The 24,697-nt window shown below is 35.3% G+C and overlaps 2 protein-coding genes across 7 annotated transcripts; one reads left to right on the forward strand and one right to left on the reverse strand.

The window, feature by feature from the left end:
- The first annotated feature begins 2,363 nt into the window (after window positions 1–2,363).
- On the forward strand, window positions 2,364–11,143 carry LOC104907419 (uncharacterized). 3 transcript variants are annotated; one of them, XM_010696349.4, is made up of 9 exons: window positions 2,376–2,686; window positions 2,786–2,911; window positions 6,747–6,792; window positions 6,872–6,923; window positions 8,408–8,512; window positions 9,901–9,954; window positions 10,036–10,101; window positions 10,702–10,780; window positions 10,905–11,143. In XM_010696349.4, exons 1-9 carry the CDS (start codon window positions 2,618–2,620, stop codon window positions 10,980–10,982), a joined length of 675 nt encoding a protein of 224 aa, XP_010694651.2. In that variant the 5' UTR covers window positions 2,376–2,617; the 3' UTR covers window positions 10,983–11,143. The 3 variants fall into 3 exon arrangements, with proteins under 3 accessions (XP_019108140.2, XP_010694651.2, XP_010694652.2); XM_010696350.3 differs by lacking the exon at window positions 2,376–2,686 and adding an exon at window positions 3,467–3,522; XM_019252595.3 differs by lacking the exon at window positions 8,408–8,512 and having other exon boundaries at window positions 2,364–2,686.
- An 890-nt stretch (window positions 11,144–12,033) lies between these two features.
- On the reverse strand, window positions 12,034–24,268 carry LOC104907418 (SAC3 family protein C). Of its 4 annotated transcripts, none has more exons than XM_010696348.3 (9): window positions 23,965–24,268; window positions 21,435–21,535; window positions 20,771–20,992; window positions 19,046–19,270; window positions 18,867–18,952; window positions 18,647–18,743; window positions 14,583–14,675; window positions 14,357–14,511; window positions 12,034–12,607 (listed from the first exon to the last, which is right to left on the reverse strand). In XM_010696348.3, the coding sequence occupies exons 1-9, from the start codon at window positions 24,188–24,190 to the stop codon at window positions 12,592–12,594; spliced, it is 1,221 nt and encodes a 406-aa protein (XP_010694650.2). In that variant the 5' UTR covers window positions 24,191–24,268; the 3' UTR covers window positions 12,034–12,591. The 4 variants fall into 4 exon arrangements, with proteins under 4 accessions (XP_010694650.2, XP_048499035.1, XP_057250261.1 ...); XM_048643078.2 differs by having other exon boundaries at window positions 21,435–21,530; window positions 23,965–24,169; XM_057394278.1 differs by lacking the exons at window positions 12,034–12,607; window positions 14,357–14,511; window positions 14,583–14,675 and adding an exon at window positions 15,287–15,531.
- Between the last annotated feature and the right edge of the window lie 429 nt (window positions 24,269–24,697).

The raw sequence follows: 24,697 nt of genomic DNA on the forward strand, positions 1-24,697 counted from the left end.
ATAAAGTTGTAGAACATTATCATGTTATCTTAAATTCCTGATAAGGAGTCGATATATGAAAGTATCATAATTAAACGAACTAAATACTTATAGAAAGGATTAAGGATAGTTATGTGACTCTTCCATGCTAAGCTTGGTTATAGTGTAGAAGTTGTAACAATTAAAAGATGAATGAATGAAAGAATAAAGATATATTAAGTTGTGCATCAATGTTAATGTTGCCATGTGGTTGTAATATGGTTATGAACGATGTGAACATGATGATGATTATGTGGGAGTTATAGACACCAAAACATGTGTTAAGAATGTTTTATGGGTTAGTACTCAGCGTTGTACTAATATGCGCCAAATGTTTTGTTTTGTCACTACTGTGGCCTGTCACTTGGTGGGTGGCAGTGTTACAATGGTTTCAGGTTGGAATTATGGAGCACCTCTTCTAAGGTATAGAAGCAGTCACATGCTAAGAGTTCGACTATGTTGGTTTTATGTTTCTTTTGAGGCGAGGACGTTCCACTTTGTATTAGATAATAGTTAATGAGTTAGTTTTATTTCTAGTGCTGCATGAGAATATTGCTCCTGATTCACTTTAGTTGTAGTCCGTGGAAGCGTTGAGTTAAGGATTTGGGAATATTTTATTTGTAACAGGTTTCTCAAGCATCTTTCCCATTTTGGGTTGTCCAATTACAAAGGAGACTCTGCCGAAATTTCTAGAGGATATAAATCTATTTTTACGTATTTCAATAAGGAGTGGCAAATCAAAGTAATATCCACGTAAGTTAATGTTAAATGTTGCCTTGTATTTTCCCTTAGTGGAAGGTACGGCGGTAACGCGCCGACTAAGTTAAGGTTTTTCGCTGCTAATCTTGATTAGTTAGCTTAATAAGGATGTATGAAAGTCGGGGCGTTACAACTATGTTTTGTCCAACTTGTTAAAAGATATTTTTAGCAAAAATAAGTTAATTAAGTTCTTGATCTAACCTTATTATCCTCTATGTAATTGACTTACACAAATTGAAATTACATAAACCCATTAAATTGATCATTTTTTTTACATGACTATAATGTTGTAAAAGTATATTGCTGATAATTTATTTTGGCAATTTTTCCTTTTGTGAAAGATTTTGATATTTTTAAATGAATTTGTTATCTTTAAACTTTTTAGCCTTTCCTTTTTTTAGGAAAAATTGTCACAAATAAGTCAACCTTTAGGTCGTCTGCTAAAAATAAGTCAATCTTTTGATTATTCCTGAATAAGTCTAACTTTGGTAACATACTGTTTTAAACAAGTTAGGACCGTTTGATAACCTAAAGAATAGGTAAATGGGACGCGTGTTCTATAGTAATTGGTTCTTTAAACAATTTTAAAAAAATTGTAAAAATAAAAAAATCCAAAGCAACAACTGCACGTAGAGCTCCCTCTTCCTTCACCTCCATGTCTTTCCTCAACCCTCCCTTGCCATGCTCTGGCACCCCCCTCCCCTTCCTCTTCCCGCCAACACCAAAACACCAACAACTGCCAAAACCTTCTCAAAAGATCCACCAATCTCTCCTTTTCTCCACTCTCAATCAACTACAAAATCAACTAACCAAATAAATTCTGATTCCCTCCTATAGATGGGTCAAGTGAATAGGAGAAGCAGAGGTGTTGGGCCCAGAGAAGGTGGGCTTTGATTTGGGTCGCGTTTGGGGGTGGGTTATCGGGGAATTTTCGAGTTGTTGTGGTGGTGGATTTTTTTTTTGGAGGGTATGCATTGCAGCAGTTTGAGTGTCTTCGGGTTTCATTGGTTTGGTGGTGGGTTTGGGTTTCAGTGGCTTGTTGGTGGGTTCCGGAGGTGCTGTGGTGGTTTCGGGTAAGGTTTGGTAGTGTGGTGGTGGTTTCGGGTGAGGTTTGGTAGTGTGGTGGTGGTTTCATGTAGGGTTTGGTCGCGGCGTGGTCGACTCGGGTAGCCGGGTGTGATTTGGTGGTGGAGGTGAGGTGGTTTCGTGTGTGGTTGGATGTTTGTAGAATCTTGGAGGGGAAGAGAGAGAAGAGGGTGGCAGCCATGGAAAGGAAGGGAGAAAGGAGGAGAGAGAAAAAAAACTAAAAAAAAAATCAAATTCTTTTACTAGTAGAACAGGTCACAAGTAATTTAAAGCGGATGGGTTAAATGTTGACTTATTTATGACAATTTTTCCTTTTTTCTAACCTAAAATTTTAAGTTATTTTAATTGTAATTTTTAAACTTAAGTTATTTTAATTGTAATTTTTAAACTTGGCAAATATTTTTATTGATTGATTATCCATTTTTATTTTAAAAATTTTAATAAAATTGATGTAATTAAAGAAGGACAATAGGTATTTAATAATAGAGATCATAGGATGATTAAAAGTTAGCATCTTATTTCAATTGTCTTGGATGTTTTAAATGCCCAAATCACCCATCAAAACACAGCGTCGAGGGAAACAAAATCGTTAAATGTGTCGTTTGTCAAATACCTTCCATTCCAATCCTAGAAATGAACAACTCCTCTCAGCCAAATAACAAAATTTTCTTGTTATCAGTCTCGCTCTTCAAATTTTGTGTACATCACTATTCTTAGTAGCTCCTTTACACCCTAAAATTAGAGTTCGATTTCAATGTCATTCTCAGTAAACAAAATCTCTTGTACATCATTGCGGCCTTCATTCTCAGCTCACTATCATCAGGTTTTTTTCTTTTGAATTTCTACCCTTTTTTTTCTTGCTAATAATAGTACTATCACATTCTTTTGGAGATACTAAATAAATTTGTTTTAATTGTTGTAGAATTGGGATGAATGCAGAAGAACTAGCAATATTAAATTTCACATTCAGAAAGTACTACCATTTTCTTGGATTCATCATAATAATCACCGTTTTGCACTCAATTCCATTAATGGCGGTGATACCACGGTGAGCTTTTGCTGAATTTTCTGCAGTTTTCTCTTTCTTTTGTAGTGAAATGCTTCGAAATTGTTGTTGTATGTAATAGTTTATTGAATTGTGATTATACATGGTAATTCAATGAAATTTTATTGAATATTGTAATTTGTAATGCTTTAATGGTAAAAAAAAACCATGGGTTGTTCCCGAGATTTTTTTCTATGTTAAATTGTATGTGGGATTGGTTTGGTTTGGAGATGTAAGCACAATGTCCCATTCTACAATGTAAGATAGTTTTGACGATTGTGTGGCCTGTTTAGGCTTGTTGATAGGAATGTCTTCAACTTTTCATGACTCCACATTCTACAAACTCTACATAAGAAAACACCATGGACCAAATATGCACTTTGATACCATGTGCGCCGTTGATTACCTGAATTTGCAATTGCATCGTTGCGAATTTTTTGTATTTGTACCACAATCATATTGTCCTTTTTTCGGCTAGTTATGGGTGCTTTGTTGTGTTTCCCCCTTTTTTTACCAGTCCAGACTCCAAAGCTGAATCACCATGTTGCATCCTTGCAGGCTGCAGCTCTGGAAGGAGTTACAAGGAGTTGGAATCTGTGTTAGATCGCTTCATGGTATTGCAGAATATACAAAGTTTTAGTTTAGGGTTTTTGATTCTTATGGCCATCTTTATGATATTAGTCTTAGGCAGGCCTTATGGCTTTGGGTGGAATAGCATAGGTATTCTGTGAAAGGAGAAAAGATGAGCGTTTGAGAGAGGAGACAATAATGAGCAAATGGTCCTCTTAAATCTGGGATGAAATTAGAGGATTAGTATCAATGCTATAAAACCAAAATGATCAATGAGGTCAAAGGTTTCCTTAATATTGACATAGAGAGCCCTATCGGCCTCTTGGAAGCAATGTAAGATAACCACTTAATCAAAATATAAGTGATCCTTTTCCATCTAGGATAGGTCCTCAATTTCTTAAGGAGTTCTTGAACAATTTTTAAAGGAATACAAAGGTTATCTTCCTGTTAAAATCTTATTAGCTTCAATTGCTTTTGCAACTCTATTTCCTTCCTCAATAGCTAGAAGCCTAGAATTTAGGTCATGACTATAGTACTGCTCCAACTTATCTAAAGCCTAGAGCACAAAGCTTTGACTCTACCTTGTGAGTCTTTAATAAAAAAAAAGTAATTGTAAAGACCTAGACTTTTAATGAAGCCATCTCTGACTTTGAGCTCTTTAAAATACAAAGACAAGGAGGCCTAGATCTTTTGTTGATTGTACTGATATTCTAAAGTCATTTTGCTCTATATGGCTAAACATTGGCACTCCATCTCTACTCGTCCTCTTGAAATTGATACATGATCTAGACATCTAGTGTTCTCCTAGATTGTTTGTCTCTCATATTGAAAACTATATGACTTAAACTTCCTCCAGAAAGTTAGTTTAAATATTGTTCCAATGTGAGTATTGTGTTTGTTTTTCCATGTTTCTGTTGTTCTACATGTAATGGAGTCAGAAGTATTCCATCATAATACGTGATTAATCAGCTTTTATTTTCTCTTAATTAAAGGATTTTACAAGATTTTGTAGTAGATTAAGGTCGAGTTTATGACTTTATGCTCTCTAGAGAAGAAAGGTTTTATACAATCTGAATTGAAAAAGTTTCCTAATTCTTCCAACTTTTTTTTGTAGCTCTTTCCTCCGTCTCAACCCAACCTAACTAACATGTCATCCACTGCTTTTCTTCTCTTCTCAAAAAAAATTGAGGCTTCCACTTCTGTTTATTGAATGGCCATGACTTCAAGGGATGATGCTACAATGTATCTAATTACCACGAAGAATACTCCTTTCCAGCTCTCTTCTTATCACCCTTGTAAACATATGTCGATCTAGCTAACAAGTAGAAAGAGGAGAATAGGCATCAATAATGTCTGTTTGAGGTTGTTTGAGATTTGGGAGAGGGATGGGAGGTTTGGTACATTTAGAAGGCTCCCTGGGTCACTTAGAGTCTTAGACCCAAGATTCTTAATGAATTTGGTTTTTTATAAACACTTGCAGGTTCTTTTTTCTTGTCCAAATTTCCTAGTTATGGAAGCAAATTGTGTGGTCCATTAGATGGTGCTAGAAGTTATAGGCTCTGAACATCAGCTAGAGGGTGAAAGGGGTAGAGTATAAGTCGACTTTCTCATTTATAGGACAATATTTGAGGATATGGAGGGGGTTGCTTTGTTCCATGCTAGATTGGGCATGCATTTTGCTTGTGGGATCTCTATTTGAGACTTTAAGTTGCTGAGTGAGACAAATAATCTATATATTAGGGCTTGTCAATTTTCCATATCCACTCGAGGTCCTCTTTGCTAGAGAAAGCCTTAGGTCCTAGCTCTAAACATGATGTAGGCAATGTTTCCATTGAAACAACTATGATTGGTTATACGTTAGATGGGATGATTTTGACCTGCAACTGGAGTTGGAATCATCAAGATATATGATGTTGGGGGAAGAGAGATGGAAAGATATTTTGGTTCCATCGTCCCAAATGGATGCAATTAAAGAGTCACCTATTATACTCGTTTTAGGAGGAGGCTTCAGGTAAGGTTTTTATTACTTCTGCTACCTGTCTAATCATCATCGTAAATGGAGACTTTTAACCACATCTTGCAAGCCATCAACACATCGTCTCCATATCTGCAACACCATGATTGTTACCCTGATCGTGATGAGAATGCATTGGTCGTATCCCTTCTTCATCCCTTGCCAAATGTGAGATTCTTTACACAAGTATTTTCGAAATTTTCTATCCGCGGAATACATATGAAAGAGAGTGAGCAACAATGTTCTATGAAAAATTCTTCTAACATCATTTGGAAACGGAGAACTGTCTTCATAATTGGAGTTTTCGTTGAACACAAAATGTGGATTCTCTTTCTGTTTCTTCCTATCTCCATAGAACTTGCACCAAGTTTTGTTAGTTATTCAGCACTATCATGGATTTAGCTGGGAGATGATTACATTAATTTATGTGATTGAAGGATGGTGAAGAGACCTCTTTTCATTAGGATAGTTCTTCAGCTTTAGACAAAAAGTTGGTGGTTTCCATCTAGCAAAGTTTATTTTGGATATTGTTGGTAATAAGATCCAAGCTGGTTTAAAGGAGGTCTTCTATCATATAAAGAAAACCTTAGGAAGCTTAGGTAATCAGCTAGGAAAATCATGAAGTGGAAATATTTTCTTTCATTTCTTCACTAATTTTGGGGAAGAATGTCTTGCTTTTAGCATTGTTCATTTTTTTACCTTGACCAAAGGGGAAAAATTTAAGGTGGAAGTAAGGGTTTTAAAAAAATAATTGAGCATTTACTTCGTCGAAGGAATCAAATCATTAGCAAACATTGAATTAGAAATGGCTATTGAGAATTAGAAACGGTTCCACATTCTTTCGACAAGTGTAGTCGATTTTCTCACAAAGACTGCTAATTTATGGAGAAAGAGTGTTTCCTTGCGAAATTCCTTAAGATGGTTTGAGTTCTTTAAATTTGCCCATAAATTGTAATTAAAATGATTCTAACGAATATGAAAATCATTGCTGTCTTGTTTTCTTTACAAGGAGGAAGGGGGTATTGCAGTGATCATATCCTATATTACTCAGATGTGGCACGTACCGTGTTGGCATGGGCATGATTTTTCAAATATAGCAGATAACCTTGTGAAAACTCGTCGTATTTGTGTTGGATGTAGTACCTGTTTTTGATGTTAGCATGTCTGCATAATGTAGGTCATCATTTGCATTAATTTTGTGCAAACTTTTATCTTTAGTAATTGGCTTATGCATTTCCTATGTTTTAACTTTAGAGTCATGGCCTATCAGATCATCAGAGTTATTCAGCAGAACTTGAAGGTACTAATAGCTGGTAATCTTTCTCTTGTCTATTCTTTTTGTGAAGGTTAGCTTTCCTAATTCAACTTTGGTACTTCAGGTTCAATGGAAAGGAAAGATGACCAACAACATAGACCACTTTCAACCACTAAGTACTGTAGTCACTTGCATTAGAAGTTTCTTTCAATAGTTAGTAAGGTTTAACTTTTCCTGCTGATATGCGTAGTACTTGTGTGCTTTTGTTAGCGTATAATTTTCCTGCCATTTGAAGTTCTCGAGATGTTATGCAATTAACTTGTGCAGTAGAAAGCTTGGGCTTTAAGTAGTAAACAAATTATAAAATTATTCTCATTGCTTGGATCATAGGTACTAGCAATGCATGTAAGACTTGACTGCTATGTTATTGCTCTTTTGAACCTGCCCACTGCAATGCAGTCTCAAGCAGCAATTGTGAACAAATACTAGTGAAAATGTGAAATTTCTCTATGTTCTAACTGAGTCAGAAATTTTGATTCTTTCATTACCATGTTTTCACTCTTTTATTTGCTCATCATGTTAAATATTGCTCCCTTCATCTGGAAATACTTGTCAATTTGTCACTGTAATAGTGTAATCTGAAGTGGTAGCATGACAAATTAAATCCAGATGGAGGCAGTAATTGTTTCTTCAGAGAGGGGATACTAGTTGAATCGTTCCATCTTCAACTCCTACAGACACTGTTTTGAGTAAACTCATGAGGTATGATAGGCCATCATCACAAAATTGTTACAATTAGCCAAAATTCTTGCATTTGCATGCATCTGGTTGATATAGGAAGAAACATACTTGCCTGAACATCTAGGGTGAGGTGGCCATGTTAAAATAGTTGTTTGAACTTTCATGTACTTGATGTTGAAGATGATATAGTTGGTTAACGCAGTCCAAGTTAGGAAACTGAGAAGGGGTTGAGAACAAGAATGAGATTTAGAGTAATATGCAGAGAGGAGATAAGGAAGAAAGGAGGAAAAGGATATCAAAGTAGAGTAGGAAGTAACTTGATGTTAGTTTTCAGGTTTGCTGTTTGGTCTTTTTGGGGGCATATACATGAATTACTTTTACTTGGTAAAGCAGTGCAAGTAAAAGCCAAGCTACAAAATTATACATGGATGTCTGAATTTATGTGCATTTAAATTCAGTACCTAAAGATACGGTGATACGCTAAATATATTGGTCGTTCTGATGAAAGTAAAAGAGAGAAAAAATAATGTTCCAGTGCAGTGATGGAGTGGAACTGTCGATGTTTTGTTGATATGCCTCTATGGATTAGAACTGTTAATGTATGGACTTTGATTCCTTTTATACTAACTTTCATTTGTAGTATGTTAGGATAAGAGATTGGGATGGAAAAATTTGGGAGGAAGGGGGAAGGAGAAGGAAATATTCCTTTTAAATTGGTTCAACTTTGGAAGGATATAGTTCATTAAAGAGGGAAGAGAATGGGTGCCTCCTGATCCGTACTCTCTCCTTCCCAGCCTAACATCACAAAGGGAAAATTGATCTCTACTCTCCTTCCCTTCCCCTTCTCTTCCAATTCCTCTCATCCAAACAAACTAGTGTGAAATTACTTCTTTGCTGATAACTAATTCTTTTGCATTAGACTTGGCAAAATATTGGAGCAGTTGAAAAGATATGGAGCTTCAGGAGTACTTTCATATGGTCTACTGAACACAGCCTATTACCTTACTACCTTTCTCTTGGTGTGGTAAGTAACTTCAAATTACTAGTGTGAATTGTCAGGGAAGCTGCACACATCTGGATCTCCACACACGCACACACACTATCAACATTATGATACATATTGTGATATAATGGTATCCCGTGATTGGTTCACTAAAGTTGTGTTGAATCCAGTGGCGGATCCAGGAATTGAGCCACGTGGGTTCGAAATGAATATAAGTTCCAAATTACATTTTAGTGTCTACATTTACATTTTTTTAATAAGAAGGGAAACTTTCAACATTTTTTCTTAGGAGAGCTTTTATCCTTAATTACATCGTTACAAAAAATTACAATTACATATTTATATTAACAAAAAAGTATCAGTATCTTATAAAACAAATACAAAGTTACAAAGCGAACTATTATGTATATATATATATATGAAATATTAGCTACTAGCACAAAATATGAAATCTGAATTAAAGTCAGTAACAATAAATCAACACTAATATGTATTAAAGTGACTAACATTCTAACAACAATAATAATATTATTTTTGTTTAGAAGTGATGTATAAATTCTTCCATGTCAAAAGTTATAATTTGTACATTTAGTTTATAAAATGCACATATGAAAATTTAATATACATACACATTAATCCTGTTCCGTTTAACACACTTCTCATTGCATATCATATAAATATATGATTAGTAAATCAACTAATTAACATAGTTTAATGACTAGTTTCACTTAGTAATACATGATTAATTGATTACTTAAGCAAGGGAACTAGGAAGAGAATGAAAAATAACCTAGATTCATTATCTTTTGATGTATTAATACTTGATGGGATGGTGAGAATTGTAGATATAAAAGGCTAGTTAATTAATAAAGAGAGTATGAAAACAAAAGAAAATAGAAGACCAAGATTTGAAACATAAGCTATCTGTAAACTGTAGTATTAAAAGAATGAAATGATAAGGGGAAGAAAAAAGAAATAACAAAACTGAAAAAAGAAATAACAAAACTGAGAAAAGCTTCCCGCAGGAGTTGAACCTGCGACCTTGAGTACCAAAACTCAATGTAATACGCACTTTACCGCTGAGACAGAATGCTCTACAGTGAAATAATACGCCTGTTTATTATATAATCTGTTACTAAGTTTCCTTTATTTTCCAATTTTTTCCTAGATCCGCGTGGGTTCAGTTGAACCCACTGAACCCACGCTGGATCCGCCACTGGTTGAATCGGTTTCTAAATTGTTGTCTCTGCCCTGGTCTCCAGTCTTTCGGAAATAGTCTGTGTGAGGAGATGCAGATATCTTTTTTTTCTTTCCCATTATTTTTGGTGTTTCGTGGGGAGTGAGACGGAGTTAGGAAATGCAAGAGCTGGTTATGATCTTGCTTATGTTGGATCTGTTTCTTGCTTCAGGTTCTATTTTGCTCCGGCACCTGGAAAAATGGGTTATCTTGCTGCTGTTTCAAGGTAATTACACTGTTAAAGCAGTAAATTAAATACTAAATCAGTAATTGGTTTTAAGATTCATTTTGCATATTGCTAATGCAGGTTTTTGAAAGTAATGGCCATGGTTTGGGCAGGAAGCCAAGTCACTAAGCTCCTCAGAGCAGCAGGGTAAGCTGCTAATCTTTCTCATTTTCAGTCAGCTGTTATCTCAGGTTTCATGACTTCACACTGCATTAATTGGGGTAAACGGTTTGTTCGTAATTGCTGCTTCTAGTATTCCCTTTCATGTAACAACTTCATAACAGTATTAATTTTGAAAACCAACATCTTTCTGCTCCTCTTTCTTGACAAGTCATATAAATTGTGAACCGAAGCATGGTCTTATCCAAATTCCATGTTACTCGATTCCAGCTTTTGGAAGTGTTGATGGTGACTAGAATGAGAAGGATTAGGAGCAGAAGGCTGAAAATGTAAACAAAATAATAGATCAAACATTAGCTGTTTGTAGTAGTATCGCAGGATTGAATGAGAAAGCTAAAGACTCATTAAAGGAATAAGACGCATTGTAGATTTTGTGTGTTTTGTACAAGGGTTCCCTTTATATGTTGGTAATGCATTCTGGCTATCTTGGTCTTAGGGGATTCACCTACTGTGCAATTTGTTATCTTGTTACTTTTCTTGCTTGGATATTATAACGTTTTGAGTTTGAAGTAACTTGTGATAACTTTTTTGTTCTCAAAATTATCTGAAATCCATACGTCATTGCAGTGCCCTTGCCCTTGCACCACTTGTAGATAGGGGATTGTCATGGTTTACTGTCAGATACAAATTTGAGTCACGGGGAAAGGTGAGTTAGTTTGATTGATCAAGAAATTATGTTCTATCTAATTACTGCATTAGTATTTTCTTTTTCTTTCTTATTTGGTTTCTTAGTGATATTACTAAATTAGTCTGTCTTTTAACTTGTGCAGGCTTTCTTCACAATCGTTGCGCTTTGTCTTAGCTTGGCTATAATTGTATTTTTGGCTGTAACTCTGCTTTGGGCATGACATTTTTCCGCTTTTCAGCTTTACAAGAATGGAAGAGAACCATTGTTATCTTTCGCTTGTTATTGGGATTGCTTTAGAATGTATAGAGTTTTGCCTGTTTGCCTAGCTCCAGTACACAAGTACTTCATTTATCTCATAATATAGTGCTTGTTTCTTTTTTACACTGTCTCCAAGACGTAACTTTGACTTTTAATATCTCCAGTTCCGTATTAATAAAAAATATAAAAAGTTGATATTATAAAACTACACAATGAGACGAATCTAATAAGATCCCACATGAATATGTTATTTTATATATACAAATGAGATTATTCGCTCAAAAATTTAAAATTTTGACCCATAAAAAATGAAGTAGGCACTATATTATGGGACGGAAGGAGTAGTTTAGAATCTGCTAAATTTTTCGTAACACAAGCTTCCTTAAACTGATCGTTATCCTTTTTCCGGACAATACTAATTTTGATTATGTTCTTTGAAACAAACTTAGGAGAGGTCATCCCATTACCAAGAAAACCTGAAATGACCGCTTAAATTGTTGCGATTAAGGGCTTGTTCTCTTCGGCATAAAATAGCTGAACTGATCTGAACTGATCTGAACTGAATTAAACTAAACTGAATTGAACTGAACTGAATTGAAATGAATAGTAATATGTGAGTAAAAGTATTGTCAAGAGCTGAACTGAACTGAACTAAACTGATCTCAACTGAACTGAATTGAACTGAATTGAATCGAACTGAACTGAAAATAAGCTGGGGAGAACAGGCCCTAAGATTAAAGATTTATAGTTTTTTGTTTTAATCATGTTGATTTTATTTAGGAGATAGAGAGGACAATAGATAGATATTTATATGATAAAATCTTATCTCATGTCATGAGATGATGAGTACCATCTTGTTATATTACTAATCCGCTGAGATTTGTGTATAGAGCCACAGAAGGGTGGTAATGTAAGTGAAACTGGATCCAAAAATAATCAACCTAGTTGATTATAAGACAGCTTTGTCAAGGCAATATATCCTCCAAGTGGTGTAAATTCTAAACCTTCTGAAGTATATAGAAACAAAGAGACGTGGTCATTAGCGTTGAATATCAATGATTCAACCTTTAATCCAATGTAATCTTATAGTTTTCTCGAAACAAAATACAATAAATGAGAATATAAAATGGAAACATCGAACATAAAGGATCTAACCACGGGGAGAGGTGAGTTTATTTTCAATTTGCGATCCACCAGCAAGGCTATAAAGCCATAACTATTGTCTATATAACAACTCAACGCATCGTTCAAACCCAACTAATAATTCTCTGTAAGTCGCCCCTGTATACCACATAACTGTTTCGCGCAAGAGTTGCTCAACGCGAAGTGCACAAACTATACGATAGGTGCTGGGAGTACACATGCACAAAAATGTTGGTATCACATTATGTTGGTGCTTAACGAGAAGGGGATCAATACTCAAAAGCATCCATGTAAGTAGACTCTAATAATCCTGTGCCGACGCAGAGAAATCAAAACGATACTGTGTACAACATTGGATATAAGATCATCCCCCGATCAACCTGAGGCTTATATACTTCTATGGTATCACTTACTTTCCAAAGTCCAAACTAAACATTAGCATCCCTGCAATAAATTTATCCAGGCATTAGACTTGCACATTAAGTGGACAAATGGCAAAGCAAAAAAATTAATCCTCCTAGAACGTGAAAACAAAGAGTAAAATACTCGTCACTGCATAGTAAGTTAAGAGTTTATATGAGGCCATTTCAAAAAATAAGGGAAATTCTAAATGGTAGCCCCCAACTTTTAGGTTTTCTACATGGTAGCACTTCTTAAATTTTTTTTATACTTGGTAGTTGCGAACTATTAGGTTTTCTACATCGTATCACTTCTTAATTGAATTCCGATAAGTTGTCGTCAGTTTTGACATTTATTAATTTAACACACAAATCGAGACTCTTTGTCGAAAAAGTCTCGATTTGCGTGCAAGACTAATAAATGTCAAAACTAACGACAACTTAACAAAATTCACTTAAGAAGTGCTTCCATGTAGAACCTAAAATTTCGCAGCTACCAAGTATAAAAAAAATATAAGAATTGCTATCATGTAGAAAACCTAAAAGTTGGGGGCTACCATGTAGCATTTCCCTAATAAATACCACAACTATCCTAAGATATTTAAAGTTACATATTTCTACTCATCCCAATATACTCTTCTCTGCACATCACTGGAGCTGAGCGGATCTTCCAGAAACATTATGTCTTGCATAAGATTTTGCTGTTGCCCTACTCAATATCATGGTTCACATAAAGTAGGAAAGGACGGTGTTTGTTTCGACGTTGAGGGTATTTATGCTTAGACTTGGCAGTGAGCTTAGAGAATCTACAAATATATGCAGTCATGAAACGAATCATTACTTTAGACACTTTAGGCTTCACATGCAAGATTTCACCATATAATTGCATACCATGACTATTCCCATTAATTTATGAAAATTTTGCCATGGCGTACTTCCTTATTGTTATCCTAACCTTGCGTAAGTTATGCTTCGTTTAAATTTGAACTTAGAAAAGACAAAAAAAAAAAAAAAGTGGTCAATTTGATAATTTCGCTGTTAGATAGCTACATTTAGCCATATACTTCATTTACCAATGTACACAATACAGGAACTACAAAGGCTCTTCAGTTGCAATAGAAAAGCAACAAAAGGTACCCTAATAACTAAATAACTTCTATGACTGAATGGGTGCAGGACAAATGTCTTTTGAGGCTACTAAACCGTTGCCCTATAGCCATTGAAGCAAGGACAAACCTGGAATACGTTCTCATACTACAATAACCCACTTTCAATCCTGCTGAGCTTGGATCTGGGAAGCATATTTTCTTACTTCCCCTAGATTTCAATGTGATTCATTTTAAAATGACATCCTATGACCTAAACTATAAGCGGCTTGCAATTACATAAGACTACTTAGTTCCTTGAAAATGTAAACAACACGACAAGTGACATCGCTTGCAACTAGTCAGCCACTAACCTTAGTAAACGATACACTACTTCTGTCAATATATGATCTATTAGCGTGTGTCAATAGTCCTTTTTTTCCTTTTCTAAAAATGGGAAATTAGATAGTGTTCACAGCAGATATATGGGTTATCATGGTAAGTGAGAAGTTTGCGCATCCCACTTTGTTCTGAGAGGGGGTTGAGGGAGGAGAAAGGGGGAGGGTTCAAAGCCTTGTGTTTAAACGAGGATTGCTCAATTGGATGTGTATTAAGAATAACCATCATCCGAAAATTTTTAAATAACAAACTTTATCTAGCGGGAATAATTTGCGTCAAAAAATTAAAAAGTGGTCAGCAGAAGAACATACTTCTCCAACAGCTCGAACCATACGAAACTATAGCACTGAAATCCTCCCTTTGGATGGGAAAAACCAGTTTGCTTGGTGGGTAACACCTTATTCCCCATATCATCTTCGGAGGTCTCCAGACCACAAGCGTTGCAGAAGGTTTCCAGATCTGACTCCTAAAACATCCAAATTATGTGGTTACATCATATCACAAACAAAAAAAGGGAAGAAATTCATCAGATAATACCTTCATCATCAAGATCTTTGAAAGTGATGTTAGTGGATAAGGGTGAAGCTTGTACCCACTGGAATTTATACATGCTACAGCATGTGCCCGGACCTTCAAACAAAATGAATTAAACTCAAATAATTAGGGAGGTAATGAAATTTCTATGAGAAACATGGCAGCTAAAAACAGCAGTATATCAATTTTCAGTTTTGATAATTTGCTAGATACCGGCTACCCACCTATACAGCTTTCAACTAACATTCTCAATAACTTGCCAGGGAATCAGATAGATTGAAATTGTTTCCACAAGAAAATTAAACTATCAGACAACAATTTTTTACATGCACTTGGATGCATAAACAAGGGAATCAAGGAAAAGTAATCTTTGATTGAAAACAAGAAATAAGGACAAGACTGACCAAATTGATTGAAAATTAGAGGGCACTCCTAGAATTAGTAGTATAAGCCAAACTTGGGTTTGAAGGAAGGGAGACCAATGGACCAGAATAGATGATAGCCAAACAAACAAGAAATTCAGGAACCTGTACTCCAAATCCTTGTATTTTGCAATCCCTTCCCTTGGTCTGTATTATACAACTAGCTTTTGATGCTCAAAACTCAAATGAACCAGCTCTTATTTCTAGTCCCTGCTCCAGACTATAAAAAGGATGCTTCAGTCTAACTTATCTTAATCTAAACTTATCACTTCATACCCACACACATACAGAAAAAAGGATTCTCATTAATATCACTGAAAACTTGGATGCATTCATGAAAACAGATGCAATGCGCTAGATTATTGTCAACGACATTCATTTATGACATTTGCAGGCTGGAAAAAACCGCCCATCCTCCCTAGTTGACCCTCATCCTCAGGCTGAAACTAGATATCGGTTCATAGAATTTCTAGATCTGACACCCCTTGTGACTTGAAGCAATTGTCATGAAAGCGAATAACAGGAAGCAGCTCCAGTACCGGAAATGAAAAATTTGTGAACAGTAACCTTCAATATCAGCTTGAACTATAAGGAAAAAGTAGGAGCGTCATAAGTTATAGATGACCTAAACATAGGTGGTACTCTTCTTAGTAATAAACCTATGTTACTCCGACACGGATACGGGTGTCGTATCCAAGTAGGGATCGGAGGATCCGACACTCTACTCCAAAAGTATGGCCGATACGGGGATACGGTCAAAAGAGTGTCTTGACCAGATTTATAGACACGGGTATCGTATAAGTGTCGAAAAAAAAAATCCCCAAACCTTTTTTCCGTAAAAAAAAAAGTTGTAAAATTATTTAAAAGTAGGTAGAATTTAAAATTTTGCCTTGAAAATTATTATAACTAAAGAATAGCAGACATTTATTAAACATCTTGGTTTAATAAGTAAGAGTAAATGGGGGCCATGTTCCAATACACACTAGTTCCAATAGTCAACTGTACATTTAATAAGTATTTATTTTGCTTTTCTTTATAACATTTCAAGTTATAATAGTATTTGGTTTGTTTTTTTTCAGAACCATTTCCCACGTTTCACCTTCCACCCTTTCACCTTCTATCTCTGTCTTTCATCTTCTACAGTTCTCTTCGTTGTCCCTCTCTGTGTCAATCACATTCTTCGCATCAGAATACAATGGAGTCCTCCTTCAGTTTGAAATTGATCGAAAAGCAAAATCCCCATGGTAATTTTCCTAATCTCGGTCTCCTCTCTTTCCAATTTCACATCTAGGGTTTGTCATCCAAGCCCTAGATCTGTAATTTCTCCTTCGCAATTTCAATGGGCTTTTCTTTATTCTTTTTTTCTGGGTGATTTCGACACCTCTCTTCCGACACTTTTCTGATACCCGACTCGGACACTTCTTCCAGCCGTGTCGAGCGTCGTGTCGCGTGTCGTGTCGAGTAGACACGCGACACCCAAGGTGAAAGAGGGTGTCGAAGTAACATAGTAATAAACTATAAAGTCTTAAGGAGCCCATAACTATTGGAACTTGTGTTAGGTCCAGCAAAACTACTATTAATTTGGAAATAAATTGTATTTTAAAACTTGTTTTAATAAAGACAAAGCAGCAAATTTTTTAAAATTTGATGGTTCACATTTCGCAGACAAAGGTTCAGCAGGTTATCTATTCAGAGAAAGTTCTTGTACCTCGTTATGAAGTTTATTTCACTTAGGTACCTTTGTGATTTTGTCTAGGAAATGCCTAATGGGAGAGCAAAATCATGCTACCCAATAAACTGAGAGGTGATTAGACAATTGTCCAAGCTTCTGAAGGTGAGGTCTTAAATCCTTGGAAAAACTTATGACATTGCATCTATACTTTAACTCTGCAAGACCCAGCTGCAAGCCTGCAATTCCCTTTTTTGCAGTTTGATTAGGTGGTTCGTTTATACAAGTCGCACATTTAGGATTGGCCTGTGAAATGGGCCACTTCAACTCCCTTCATGGATCCATTTCTCCTTCTAAAGATCTTGATGAAATTCTCCTTGACGATGTTTTAAGGTCAACTCTCAAAGAGAAACTCCAAACTCTTTCCACCCTCATCCCCATCCCACCTGGCTACTTCCCATCTACCCCCCCACAAAGAAGAAGAGAAAGAAACAAGCTGTTGCAATAAGAAGATGAAATATATCACATGGAATAAAGAAGAGGTACTGTACAAGAATATACAACAGCAAATGACAAGTAAAGGCGACTTTTCTGAAGTGACCAAATCAAATGAAAACCTAGTAGTGCCAGAGTTTTGGCATATATCTTAAGAACACAAAGTGTCATTATACTTTCTTCCCCCCGTCCAATCTTCATTTCTACTTTTACAAAATGTTTATCAAAATGCCATTAATGTAATTAGTTCCCTATTATAGGTACTTGGCTTTATCACTTCTAATGTTATTACAGGGGGGAATTTAAACAAAATAGAAAAGCATGCTAAGGCTACAAAGAAAAAAAAAAAGCCATAAAGAAAACTCTAGTAAAAAGATTCTCTAAAAAGTGAACAATCATAATACAGCAGTGGTAACTGTATAAGATAATGAAAGTATGACTTCGCTACACAAAGGAATTGAGACACACCTACAGCAATAAGGACCGATCATACATGAGAGAAAGTGAGATATCAAATTAGATGGTAAATTACAAAAGTTGTTCATCACTCTCATGGTACTTAAATGTATCTGAATCATCTTTATCAAGAATTTATACCTTACAGAAAAGTTTTCCCTTAAGAGTCCACAAAGAGCACAGCTAGGAAAGAGCATACATATTACAAGGAAATTCACGCATTTCCTTAAGTTCATATTTGGATTGGGAGGAATGAATAAACAAGCAATAAGAATCAATTAGGAGCTAGAAATAATGGGATAATGGATAGGTGGAGAATTCGAGATGATGTATTGAGTTGGTACTGTTAGACGACTTGGTGCCTTGGTGGAGGAATTATTACCCCTACTCTGGAGTAAATTATTACTCCAGGGGAGCGTATTACCCTCATTTGATCTATCACACTCCATAACTATTTTATACAATACCCTTCATAATAGCTTCCACAGTAAATAATACTCCAAGCATGGCTCTAGAAATGCGACCATAAAGTTACAACAACTACCTTTGCACTTTGCAGTCAACAACGCATCATGCAAAATGTCCAAACTAAACAATTAAACAACATCAAGAAAGAATGCCGCATTCACAATAAGCACCTAAATTTCAGTGCTAAATCCTTTCACCTACACTGATGTGAGCTTCCCCAAGGAAAATTACTAGTTTTTTTGATAATTTTCTACACATATAGGTGATACACTAGTTCAACTATCAGAGCAAGTTATAGGCCATTTGATAAGTCTTCTGTAAAGATATAGCGTCAAATTTCAGAAAAAAGGAAAAGGTACAGCTGTGGATTTAGGAAGAATGTCAAAACTCATACTCAATAGCACTGACAGGCTTGAATTATAACACACCACTATGAGTAACAATGCAATAACTACCTAAAAAGAAATAAAAGATTAAGATATTCGATTATTAAAATAAATACTACGAGATAATTGAGATGAATGAAAAGCAAACAAAAGTTAAGGATCCTACTGAACCTCAATAATGTAAGGTTCTATGATGCAGATTTGCAGGTTAGTTGCTTCTGACGCTACTGTGTGGAAGAAACGCCAAAAATTGCCAATACGATAAAACCTAGTAAGAAAAGGGAAGTTATGAAATTAAAATTAATAAGAGACAGGCCTCAAGAAAGTCATCCATCGGTGTAAAGTATAAACAATGAGTCACATGTTGGTGTGGCAAAAAGTATTAAAGTACCTTAACACTCTTCGGGCAAAGGACATCTCCTTGGAGCTGATAATGAATGAAGATAGGTGAGAAAACCACAAAGATAGAGACTCACCCTACATATAAAATCAGCTGTATCAAGAGTCAGTGATCCAAACCAGGGAAGCAATATGCGACAAAGAAATCATAGAAACAAAGTAGGGAGCAACCGCTGAATGGCTGTGAGAATCAAGATGGAGGAGGACATATAGAGATCGAAATTCAGCCTCATTGTCAAAAAAAGAATCTGAAGTTCGGTTCATGTCATATAGGCTATAGAGAGATGCAAGACACTTCGTGAGTTGCTCCAGATTTAGATGATGGATTGAAGATAAAGTAGTGATGTCACCTTCACATCTTCTGAGCTTGTGGTGAGAGGTGACATGAAACTTAACCTGCATAATAAATGATCAAAATAACACAACTCAGACGTCAGGATATCAGACTAGTTACCAACTACATCACTAGAAGGCTACACTGAAGTTCTCAACTTGTAGTTCAAGCCTTAAAAATGTCTGTCGTTATATCACTTCAACGTCAACGAGCCAAGGAAAATGGCTGACAAGAGGATATGCTAAGGAAAATTCAGGATCTACAAATGGTGGGTAGGTCAGATAATACAAAGTGTGGCCACATTGACAACAGTCGAAGACACGGAATCTGAACACCGGGGCGTGGAGAGGACTAGGCAACCCCTTTTTCCCTTCTTTTGTTAGGCGGGGTGATCAGCATCCTTGAGTCCATTCCAGCAGTAAGGAAATTGAATTAAACAGTACAAGTCAAAGGGTACAATTACGAATACCAAAGTCTGTTGTTTAGCAGTCATGATACAACTTAATACTCTTCATTAACATCAGAATATAGAACAGTCAATTTTAGTGAAGAAAGACCTGATCAACAATATAGACACTGTAACATGACAGCATGAGCTGGATGGAGTACTTTGTCCTCACAAGGTACTTAATTTACAAGGATCAAAAAACATATGGAAGGATATTACTGTACGATAGCTTTAGCCATATGTACCCAGATTAACTATATCTCTATAATGGAACACTACATGTCAAACATATCTCAATGTAACATCACATTTCTCCTTGTACAGGTTTCTACTTTTACCATTAAACAATTTTGGAGAAAAAATGTATGATATAGCCCTCTGAGCACATACAGCGATTCAATAATATAAGTGCCTAGTCCAGCACCCACATTAGAAACCACAAAAAAAGACCTTAAGAACCAAGCACAACACATGACGACATCTTAAAGTGATTAGTTGGTAGCGATTATGTATGCTAATTGCTAGGGACCTAGTAAAGCATGAGCTGATGACTATCTAATGATTCATGAAAGAGCTTCACAGTGTTATTTGATGAATAGTGAAGAGAATTTGAGAAACACACAATTGTCAACAAAAAGAACGTGAAAGTGAATCAGGGTCACATTTCTGGGGTTCCACTGAGAAGTTGTCAGGTCAAACATAAACAGAGATGCTACAATCTATCCTAATCCAACCACGTGTTTTAAGAACAACTAATCCTGTCAAAGCTAGAGCAAATCATTGGTTTCCTAAAATTGTTTGGTTTTCATTTGTCATGTCAAACTTCATTCAGAAGTCAAAGGTCTTCAAAAGGTGCTGAAGGTATTAATTGAAAAGCTACTCTGGATAATACTAGTTGTTCATCATAGGTTTTGAAGTCAAAAAGACGCAGCATGACATCACAATTCACTCATGCTATGTAATAATTATGTCCATTGAAAGGAAACACGTATAGAGGAAAATTTCCATTCTGGTGTTCTAAACCTTTCATAGTATTCGTAATGCACATAAAGCTTAAAGTTCTATATGTGTAGTTGTACACTTCAACATGAAGCATGTAAATGATATGACTTACTATTTTCTCATACATGCAGATAACTTGACCATCGTTGATATTCTGCATGCTGAGATCTTGCCTGATGGACCTTGTCCTATCAAAGATGAAATCATGAAGAACAAGAAAAGAATGATCTGGTGAATCCAACAACTTCATGAGGTAATTTAATGTGTCCTCCAGAACCGCAAGAGGGCGTAAATCTGACGCTTGAATTTCCTTCATTGATATAGTTCTGCAAAACTAAAAATAGGAAAGGTTAATATTCCTAAGCATAATGACACTTCAAGAGGTGTAAAAATAGTAAACGTGAATATTCCTAATCATAATGACACTTCAAGAGGTGCACTCTCAAAAATGACTATGAAAGTTGATTCACTGGCTTGACTACTTTCTTCATACCTTCAAATAAACAATTCTAAGATACACAAAGGTCAGAAACCTCATTTCTAAGAATTCCAAGCAAGGGATCATAAAGCAAATCAAAATTTAATGTGACTTGCCCTTTCTAGATGGTGAACTTGAATATGATTAAGTCTAAACATATAATGATCGATCATAAATTCATAACAGGAGCTCCAATGGTATGTCCAACATACATAAACAACGAATTCTATACTTGGAACTCGGGAGCATAAATTAATTTGATACTGCAAGAAGAGAGAAGAAGTTTTAATAGCTTTACTTTCTTCACAGCAAGGCTTGAAGACGATTTCCCACGATTTCCATCTAGCCTCTCAAGTATAGCTAGATCACGAAGCCGCTCACGATGGCTTCTTTCCTTTTCTACACAAGACAAGCAAGAAATATAAAATAGAAGCTTCATAAGTCAAAAAACTACCATTCTTGAAGCTAATAAAGGATTTGACATCAAGTTCATCTGCTCTTAATCAAATGAGCGCACATTTGTGATAAATTTAGATCGATTTCACCACTTCTCAGCCTAACAAACAAACAATAAGCAGATACCAAATGAATGTAACCAGAAAACAGAGTGAAAAGAAAGTTCAGAGAGAGAAAAGAAATGGGCAGTGGAACGTTGTGTGTATCCCAAGAGGAATGAGTAACTACAAGATAATGGTGAGCATTCGAGAGGCTCCCAACTCCCACAAGGCCAAATCTCTCACAAAATATATGAATACTCACATTTTATCCCCCTTCCCCCTTTTATCGTTACTCTACTGCCTTTTGTTAATCAACTTCGACATCATATTTACAGAATATTCTTTTTAACAGAATTTGTAGCTTATTCCTGATTTTCCCTCTTCTTGAGCCTCTGATAAGTTAGTAATGGAGTGGTCGTTTAGTGTATCACAACATATCAAACAACTGTACTGATATACATGGAAGAAAAGGGAAACTTTCATATAAGGAGAAGAAATTTTCTTCAGATTCTATGCGGGAGTGGGACTAGCCAATTGGCCCAGCCTGTACATCTATAAATAAAAAAAAGTATAGTGGTATAGGATTATGTTACTCCGACTCGGGTACCCATGTCATACACGTGTACATCCATACATGTCTAAGTGTGTGACTTATCTATTCCATAATTTCGGCCCAAAATAGTGTCAAAGTCTCCCTACCGGAGTGAGGCGAATGTCGAGGATCTGACAGGGGTACTTGAGTTAAAACGAAAAGCCTAAGTAACATAGGGAGTATGTAGATAGAGTAGGACAGGATATGTTAATTTTGGTTACCCAAGTCTGATTTTGTCAAAGTTCTTTTTTTGCCAAGCCACCAATTTTCAGTACATCACCATTCATCACCGTCAATTCATATCAAGTATGATGATGCAGATTATTTTTCTCCTAATTTTATTATTTTTTAGGTCCTTCATTACTCTAGGCCAATTAGATTGCAGGAATTTGTTTATCTACAATATATGCCAGATGCCACTATAACTATCAGACGACTCAATGTGATTATCATCAATAAAATTTTTGTCTTTTTTATTCCCTTATCTGCATTGTACAATTATGAGACTATGACAATCAGGTCAATCACAGTACTTCATTCGATTGCCTAGTACTTTTTTGGACAATTAAATTATTTTGGATAATACTAAAACACTCTACAATTTCCAAAACATCCATCATACACCCAATCCTATCTTCATATTCATTTAGAGTTGTTGTTTTGCTCATTTCGAGCGCTCCAAAATGAGCAATGCAAAATTATAGGAAAAAAAAGCCTACAATGATTCCTATTAATAATTGCTAGTGATGATATCTTAACTTACAAATAATAAATCTTATGATTGGTTATAACTTATAAGTAATGCTTAGATTTTATGAATCAGCAGTTAAAAAAAATCAGAATTTGAGTTATTGTATTTGTGCATAAGAACAAATGGAAGTGGGTTATTTCATGTAATAAGCAAGTGACTTATACATAAATACTCCTAACATACAAGATGAGTTGTTCTTTTTCATACAATTTTCTTCAACTTACTGTGTTACTAACTTTCCAAAATCAATTACAATTTACACCAATTGCTTAAATCATATTGGCCACAAAAGAAGACCTTTCTGGTTCCTATGCATCAGGCCATATGCTTGATGAGTATCAACTTGAACATTAAACTAGTTTCTCATTTTCAAAAAACAAACATTTGAGTGAAAAATTCAAGCTTTTTCTGGGTCTTGTACACCCCCAAGCTCAAAAACATGGATCTGCCACTGATTCAAGAAATTCCTATTTTAGAACGTCCAGAGCTATGAAACATTGCATATTGAACCACAAATGTTATATATTGAACCATAAATGTTCTATAGAATCAAAAACTTCTACTTACTGCGTCCCAAATTAGTTGTGACACCTTCTATTTTAGGATGTTTCAAATTAGATGTTAGTAATAACTTCTCTATTATCTCTCCTATCACATGAAACCCTTTTCTTTCTTTTTCTATCTCTCTACACTACAATAATTACCTTTGGAATCCGTGATTTAAAAATGTCACAACTAATTTGTAACAGATGGAAGTACATGAAAATGTGGTATCATATCATCTTAGTTATATTATATACAACATTTTTTTATTGATATACAACATTTGTACATGTTCTGATTCTATGTACTTAATTTTAAAATAACACACATAAGGAAGGGGAAAAAAAGTAATCAGCGGACAATTTTCATTAATTTATACTTGAATACAGCAAATTGAAAGTAAAGGCAGCAATTAAGAAGAGAAGAAATTTGGGAAAAAATTGACCTGGGCACATAAATGGGCAAGTTCCAAGAATAGATGTAAAATGAGTTTGTTCTGTATCATCTTCCTCCAAATCCAATGCTACCCTTTGTTGTGTAGCTTTGCGGTTCCACTTTGGTTGTGACCTTGAAGTTGAGTAGGTGGTAGCATTAGAGTATGATGTAGATGAACCAGAATATGAAGTTGCAGAATTTTGGGAAGGAGATTCTCTGGGATGATTTCGGCTCATTTTTTTAAAATAAAAATATGTCTCTTCTCTCAAATCGAGCAACAATCAAACTTCATTTTGGAGGGTGGGGTGAGCGGCTAGGGGTGTAAGTTATTTGGTTAAAAACTGAAAACCAAACCAAACCAAACCGAATTAGTAATTTGGTTTGGTTTTTTTTGAAATTCGGTTTGGTTTGGATTCAAAAAATTATTTTTTCGGTTTTTCGGTTTGGATTGGTTTTGGTTTTGGAAAACCGAAAAAACCGAAAAAAAACCGAATTATTGTCACTTAACATACGAATTTTGTCTATTTTTTTTTTGTGTTTCTTTTTTTTTTTATTAATTACGAAAATACAAAAATATTGTCACTTGAAATACAAATTATCAAAAAATTTTGTTTAAATTCGGTTTGGTTTTTATCTTGGTTTGATTTAATTTCATTTCGGTTTGGTTTGGATTTTGGAATATGAAAAAAAATTGGTTTGTTTTGGTTTGGATTTTGAAAGATAAAAAAAATCCGGTTTGGTTT

This window comes from Beta vulgaris, chromosome 4 (assembly GCF_026745355.1).
Source record: "Beta vulgaris subsp. vulgaris cultivar EL10 chromosome 4, EL10.2, whole genome shotgun sequence".
NCBI classification, from domain to species: Eukaryota; Viridiplantae; Streptophyta; class Magnoliopsida; order Caryophyllales; family Amaranthaceae; genus Beta; species Beta vulgaris.

Coding starts and splice junctions, on each gene's coding strand:
- LOC104907419 (XM_010696349.4), top strand. CDS start 2,618: ATGTCATTCTCAGTAAACAAAATCTCTTGTACATCATTGCGGCCTTCA. Junction 2,687..2,785: donor TCTCAGCTCACTATCATCAG/GTTTTTTTCTTT, acceptor TAATTGTTGTAG/AATTGGGATGAATGCAGAAG. Junction 10,102..10,701: donor AAGCTCCTCAGAGCAGCAGG/GTAAGCTGCTAA, acceptor ACGTCATTGCAG/TGCCCTTGCCCTTGCACCAC.
- LOC104907418 (XM_010696348.3), bottom strand. CDS start 24,190: ATGAGCCGAAATCATCCCAGAGAATCTCCTTCCCAAAATTCTGCAACT. Junction 21,536..23,964: donor TTGCCCATTTATGTGCCCAG/GTCAATTTTTTC, acceptor TGTCTTGTGTAG/AAAAGGAAAGAAGCCATCGT. Junction 14,512..14,582: donor CAAAGATCTTGATGATGAAG/GTATTATCTGAT, acceptor TGGATGTTTTAG/GAGTCAGATCTGGAAACCTT.